Source organism: Cucumis melo, chromosome 1 (genome assembly GCF_025177605.1).
Source record: "Cucumis melo cultivar AY chromosome 1, USDA_Cmelo_AY_1.0, whole genome shotgun sequence".
NCBI classification, from domain to species: Eukaryota; Viridiplantae; Streptophyta; class Magnoliopsida; order Cucurbitales; family Cucurbitaceae; genus Cucumis; species Cucumis melo.
In genome coordinates, this window is record NC_066857.1 from 15,961,508 (window position 1) to 15,968,623 (window position 7,116).

Consider the following 7,116-nt stretch of genomic DNA (forward strand, 5'->3'; position numbering starts at 1 on the left):
ATCTTCTCCTCGTCTTCTCCTATTCTCCTCATTTTTTCTTCAGGGAAAACAAGAATTATGTATGTATTTCTTCCCTTTTTTTAAGCCCTAATATTATTTCTGTAAATTGCTCATATATTATTTATTAAAATTAGGGCTACGATTAATTCTTCCTCATCTCTTTTATTTGTTCATAATATCTTTTATCGAAAGGAACATTGTAGATCAATTTGGTTTTATTTAGTTACGTTCGATTCTATTTTTTTGTAATTTGTATTAGTTTTTTATATCAACGGTATGATATACTTATATTATATATATTAGTTGATTGATATACTTACTACATGTTTTTTATTTTTCCAAAATTGTTTCAGTTCATTGTAGTTATGGTTAAATTGGCAGTAATTGTTTTTCAAAGTGGTTAATGGGATTAGAGCAACATTACTACGTGGATTACAATACAAATTGTGTTTTGGTTGATGGAGCGATATCATCATTTGATTCTTTTATGAACTTGATTCATATTGAAATTCAGGTTGAGTCATGTATTGAACTTTCAGTTTTAATTTGTTAACTATAGGCGATAATGATGTTTAACATGTTATTAAGATTGTAAACATACCATAACAGCTGTATCGACAATACATAAAGTGTATCATGCTTAGTGCATCAGGTGTATTTAATTAATTGAGTGTATCAACAACATATCAAGTGTTTCAAACTAATAATATGTATCAATGAAGTTTTGCAATTGATTAAGTGTATTACATCTATCAAATGTATTAGCAAACAAACAAGTGTATCAACGATATATAAAGTGTATCATTCTTAGCGCATCAAGTGTATTTAATTGATTAAGTGTATCAATAGTTGAGCAAGTGTATCAACATCATATCAAGTGTTTCAAACTAATAATATGTATCAACGAAGTTTAGCAAGTGATTAAGTGTATTAAATCTATTAAGTGTATCAGCAAACAATAACAAGTGTATCAACGATATATAACATGTATCAATGATATATAAAGTGTATCATTCTTAGTGCATCAAAATGTATTTAATTGATTGAGTATATAGTATATCAACAGTTGAGCAACTGTATCAACAACATATCAAGTGTATCAAACTAATAATATGTATCAATAAAGTTTAGCAAGTGATTAAGTGTACTAAATCTATCGAGTGTATCAAGAAACAATAACAAGTGTATCAACGATATAAAAAGTATATCATTCTTGGTGCTTAAGTGTATTTAATTAATTGAGTGTATCAACAACATATCAAGTGTTTTAAACTAATAATATGTATCAGTGAAGTATTAGAGAGTAAAAAAAAGTGTACAAGCAGTACATCAAATCAGGTGTATCGACGGTATATATTGGTGTATCAACTATATATATTGGTGTATCAACCGTATATATTGGTGTATCAGTAATGACTGAAGGGTAACTTCGTAATTTCGTAATTTTAAAATGCGGGCTGGGCTTCAATTTTGCTATTTTTGCAAATGTAAAAATGATGTGCTATGAGCTTAATTTATGATACTATAATTGTCATATTTGCAAGAGCCCCTTTAAAATAATATATATATATATATATATTATTTTTCTTTAATTAAGCCTTAAAAAAAAAGAAGACTAACCATATGTTAAAATAATTAATAATAAGGACGACAACAACAACATAGTTAGTTAGGTTTATTCCAAAGGAAATTGAAAGTTTGTGTCGTTATTGCATGGATTTGCGTATTTTATTATTTGTTTGAACTTTAGAAACTAAATTCCCATGCAAATTCCCCAACGATATTCTCTCTCCCACCTTTTTCTTCTTCTTCTTCTTCTTATTCCTCCTTCAATCCCCAAATTTCTCTTCGTCAATCGCCATTGTTCCTTTGGGGTCACTAATTAACCAGTAATGGATACGCTCAAGAAATCTTTCAAAGGCAATGTATCTTTCAAGCATACAAGGAAGATTTCTGCTGGAGGAGTCAGCAGCGAAATCAATCACGAAGAGCTCCCCATTCTTCTCAATCACCAATCTACGGATCATCACCTGGTGAACGATTCTGATCCGTCTGACCGAACAGAGGTCATTCTCAAGATTGATGATGGTGGTTCTTCAGCTGTCTCCAGATCTCTGGACTCTGTTGCCAATAATGGCGGGAAGGTTTGGCGGGAATCCAGGTACGATTTCTGGAACAATGATGAAACTGGAATTGGGGAAAGTGCGAGTAGGGTTCGTGGTGCGAGAATGAGTGATAGTGGTGATGATGGAAATGAGGGATTTCAATTTGTACAGACTGGTTATGGAATGGAGGATCCACCTACGAAGCTGATTGGTGACTTTCTTCATAAGCAGAAAATTAGGGGAGAAACGACTTTGGATATGGATTTGGAAATGGAGGAATTGAAGCCTAATAGGATTATACCTCCATTGGCAGAGTCGCCGTTGAGTCAAACTTCTAAGGATCTTAAAGTTTCGTTTCAGCAGGATTCGACAGAAATTTCGAGCAATGATCAGTCAATGAGAAGGCGGTATAGAGATTCTCATGATTTGAAAGAAGAGTTTAAAGGAGAACAACCGCCATGGCAACAATCGCACCATGAACGTCTTGGATCTCCAACTATCTCTGGGGTTCAGAATGAGTCTCTTGCTGAGGCTATGAGATGCGCATCTAACTTGTCCTTTCATAGTGAGCTTTCGTTTCAAAGGAAGTCTAATTTACTGAGGGCGAAAACCAAGTCAAGATTGACAGACCCACCTGCCGAGCCTGACCGGCTCTCTGGCCTCATTCCTAAGTCAGGTCAACTACGATCTGGGTTTCTGGGGAAGATTGAAGACGACGACGATGACCCCTTTCTAGAGGATGACCTTCCAGACGATTTTAAAAGGGGAAATTTCACTGCTCTAACTGTTCTACAATGGTTTAGTTTGATTCTAATCACTGCAGCTTTTATCTGCACTCTTTCTGTTCCTTATTTGAGGGAAAAGAGTCTATGGGAGTTGGATATATGGAAATGGGAGGTGATGATTTTGATACTGATTTGTGGACGATTGGTATCTGGTTGGGGGATTAGGATTGCTGTATTTTTCATTGAGAGGAATTTCCTTTTGCGTAAAAGGGTTCTGTATTTTGTATATGGGGTTAGAAAGCCAGTGCAGAATTGTTTATGGTTAGGCCTTGTTTTGATCGCTTGGCATTTGTTGTTCAATAAACGGGTTGAGAAACAAACCAACACCAGTATACTCAATTATGTGAGCAGAGTTTTAGTTTGTCTCTTGATAAGCACACTGATATGGCTTGTGAAAACCTTGATGGTTAAGGTGCTTGCCTCTTCTTTCCATGTAAGCACATACTTCGATCGAATTCAGGAATCGTTGTTTAATCAATATGTCATTGAGACGCTCTCGGGGCCACCTCTGGTTGAAATACGGAAGAATGAGGAAGAAGAGGAGAGGATTGCAGATGAAGTTCAAAAATTGCAGAATGCAGGGCTGACCATACCCCCTGATCTCAAGGCAACCTTTGCTTCTATAAAGAGTGGAAGGGCAATAAGTAGTGAACGGACCCACAAAAGTTTTTGCGCAAAAAGTTCCAAATTCTCTCGAGCACTGACTAAAAATGGGAACGATGGAATAACGATTGACCACTTGCACAAACTAAGTCCGAAGAACGTGTCTGCCTGGAATATGAAGAGGTTGTTGAACATAGTTCGATATGGTAGTATTTCCACACTGGACGAGCAGATACGGGGGCCGTGTCTTGATGATGAATCTACTACAGAGATCAAAAGTGAACGCGAGGCAAAGGCTGCAGCAAAAAAGATTTTTCAGAATGTGGCTCGTCGTGGATATAAGTATGTTGTTATATCTATTCTATCGACCCCCCAACGCAGGCTTGAAAATTTGTTGAAGCCCTAACATGTGGAATTTAATATCAATCAGCAAGGAAGTAATTTTATAGGGTTCAAACTCTAAGACCTCCACCGTGTTAAATCAACGACAATCCAAAAGTTTAAGTTGACAAGTTAGGATAAATGTAATTTTTTATCAACATTTTTACCTATATTATTTTCATTCGTACTATGCTTTCTTATTGCACATGACTCGTATTCTATGAAACCAACCCTCTTAATCAGTCTCCATGTATGTTTTTTTTGCTTGGCAAAGGGAAATTCTTTTGAGAATAAGTCTAATTCAATGTAACCTACTAAGGTTTAATTTTCTTACGAGATTTCTTAATACTATAGAGTAGGATAGATTGTTTCATGAGATTGACCGAGATATTTAGAAGTTGGTTTCAACACTTACATATATATATATAAAAGACATGCATTGTTGTTATGTGTACACTAATCTCATTACATAATCTTCTTTTGAATTTGTTCTTTGCAGGTACATATACCTGGATGACTTAATGCGGTTCATGAGAGAAGACGAGGTTCTTAAAACGACGAGTCTCTTTGAAGGAGCCGCTGAAAACCGGAGGATAAGCAAATCTGTCTTGAAAAATTGGGTGGTAAGAATGCAAAAATGATTTCTGAAAACTTGAGTTAGTGCCGTTGCCCATGTTACAAGTAAACGAAGTTACTGAGATGAAAGTAGTATGACTAGCACTGTGCTGGGAAATTTGTTGAGAAATTCTGTTTACATTTAGATAATTAAAACCTCTGCAGCAAGAAAATTTAAGGATCGTTGTCTGAAATTATGGGGATAAATTAATCTTAATGAAGCTTTGTCCGAAATTATGCTCCAAAATACTCCAAATGTTATCCACGATCGTTTCAACTTCCAATTTCTGATAAAATTTCTTCCAATTCTAGTGCTTAAGCATTTTCACCGCCTATTTTTGACGTTATGATACATCTTTCTATCCAGGTCAATGTCTTCAGGGAACGAAGAGCCCTTGCTTTAACACTGAATGATACCAAAACAGCTGTGGATAAACTACATCACATGGTGAATGTCATATTCGGCATCCTTATATTAATTTTATGGCTTATAGTATTAGGAATTGCCTCCAGCAAATTTTTCATCTTCCTTAGTTCTCAAATAGTGGTTGTGGCATTTATTTTTGGAAACACTTGCAAAACCATATTTGAAGCAATCATCTTTTTGTTTGTCATGCATCCATTTGACGTTGGAGATCGCTGCGAAATCGATGGAACGCAGGTAGTTCTCATTTGTTTTGATTTTTATGTAACTCTTGTTTCTTCTGAACTTTGAAACTGATTATCATCCCACTGAAGTGTAGATGGTTGTGGAGGAAATGAACATCTTGACTACTGTATTCTTGAGATACGACAACTTGAAGATTATAATCCCAAATAGCGTTCTTGCAACCAAATTAATCCACAACTTCTACCGTAGTCCTGACATGGGCGAATCGGTTGAATTCTTTGTCCATATCGCTACACCAGCTGAGAAAATTACGGCCATGAAACAGAGAATTATAAGGTAATTGTTAGCTGTAACAGAACAATATTGTTACCTGGCTTTGACATATGTAATAGCTGACTATTTTTCATCTGCAGTTACATTGAAGGCAACAAAGAACATTGGTGTCCTGCCCCTATGATTGTGTTCAAGGATATAGATGGTTTAAACAAGCTCAAATTGGCAGTTTGGTTGTCACACAGAATGAACCATCAAGACTCAGCGGAAAGATGGGCTCGGAGGTCCGTCTTGGTCGAAGAAGTTGTTAAAGTCTGTCAAGAGCTCGATATTCAATATCGTCTATTGCCGATTGATATCAATATCCGTTCATTGCCTTCTTCTGCACCCTCCATTGGCTTTCCTTCAAATTGGACTTCCCCTGCAAGTTGAACAGCAAGCAACACAGAAGGCTTAACTTTCATCCTCTCTCTCAGATAAGCTTTCTCCTGTCCTATCATCTTCATTGTAGAGATTCACCAATCATCATTTCGATGAGACGACAAATAACTAAACGTTCTATGATTCACCGAATAGATAGGTAGACATGTTTCGTTACATCGATTAAGAATTTTCATAGCGCTCGAAAAAGATGAAGGTTGAGATGAGGAAGTGAATTATACATTAGCAAGAGTTGTTTGAGTTTGAGTTACGACACAAGAAGTGAGGTCTGCGATATTTTGTCTATACATAAAGATGCTCTGAGTTTAACTAGTATAGGCACTACCCCTTTTGTGCTTTGTGTTGGTCTAACATGATTAGGAGCTTGGGTATTTGGATCAGTTTCTCCATCCATCCCAATTTGTAGATTGCCTGCAACAAAGCACTCGTGAATTATATATATGTGTCCTTTGCATCTATATATAAATGTATTGAAAAGATAATAGAATACAATTACAATAGAAATATCTTGGAATAGTTATTGAATTGGCCCCCGGAAGTTCAACAATTTATGGATAAAAAATAAAACCACTAGGTCGGTTTGGCAATGTTCCTGTTATTATTTTTATTGTTTGTATTTCTAATCATTTTTGCTTCTTTCTAAATCTTTAAAAACATTTCTAAAATAAATAGCCAAATCTAATAGACTATCCAAAATAGTTTATTCCTATTTTGTTTCTATTTTATAGATCTTCGTTGGTACTAAAGAAGCAAAAATTTGTGATTGATTCCATTGTCATGAGAGATGTATATACTTGTAATTTGGTTCCAGTTCCTTGTTGTGAGTCTCGACTGTAGTTTTATCTTTTGTTTTTTTTTAAAAAAAAAAACTACTTCTTAATTTCTGTGTACTATTAATTTAAATTTTAAATCACACAATATGTGTATCTTTTTGTATTTTGTTTTTTCAATTTCTTATTTTAACCTTTTAATAAACTTGGAACCGATTAGAATTTTGATATACATGTATTTGTTCGCATTTACAAAATAATATAATTGAGTTAGATATGAGTTGACATCATTCAAAACAAATGACTTGAGTAACAAACAACAATGTTGGCCAAAATATACATCTTACAAACATACAAACATTTTGGTCAAAATTTGAACAAGAAAAAACAACTATATATTTGCAATTTAGAGAATATATGACTTGTAAAACAAAGAAAAATAACTTTGTAATTGAAAAAAAAAAAGTTAGAAGTTTAAGTTCATGTGAAATTTCATAAATTGAAGTTCAAGTTTAAGTTAGAGCTACCTCGTA

General features: G+C 34.7%; 1 protein-coding gene across 5 annotated transcripts; it reads left to right on the forward strand.

The window, feature by feature from the left end:
- Positions 1-1,825: 1,825 nt before the first annotated feature.
- LOC103490400 (mechanosensitive ion channel protein 6-like) lies at positions 1,826-6,125 on the forward strand. 5 transcript variants are annotated; one of them, XR_007823659.1, is made up of 6 exons: positions 1,844-3,835; positions 4,374-4,497; positions 4,857-4,937; positions 5,125-5,150; positions 5,228-5,435; positions 5,513-5,651. XR_007823659.1 is itself a non-coding variant. In XM_008449891.3 (5 exons), the coding sequence occupies exons 1-5, from the start codon at positions 1,893-1,895 to the stop codon at positions 5,802-5,804; spliced, it is 2,856 nt and encodes a 951-aa protein (XP_008448113.1). In that variant the 5' UTR covers positions 1,826-1,892; the 3' UTR covers positions 5,805-6,125. The 5 variants fall into 5 exon arrangements, 4 of the variants coding, with proteins under 4 accessions (XP_008448113.1, XP_050946146.1, XP_050946154.1 ...); XM_008449891.3 differs by having other exon boundaries at positions 1,826-3,835; positions 4,857-5,150; positions 5,233-5,435; positions 5,513-6,125; XM_051090189.1 differs by having other exon boundaries at positions 4,857-5,153; positions 5,233-5,435; positions 5,513-6,125.
- The last annotated feature ends 991 nt before the right edge of the window (positions 6,126-7,116 follow it).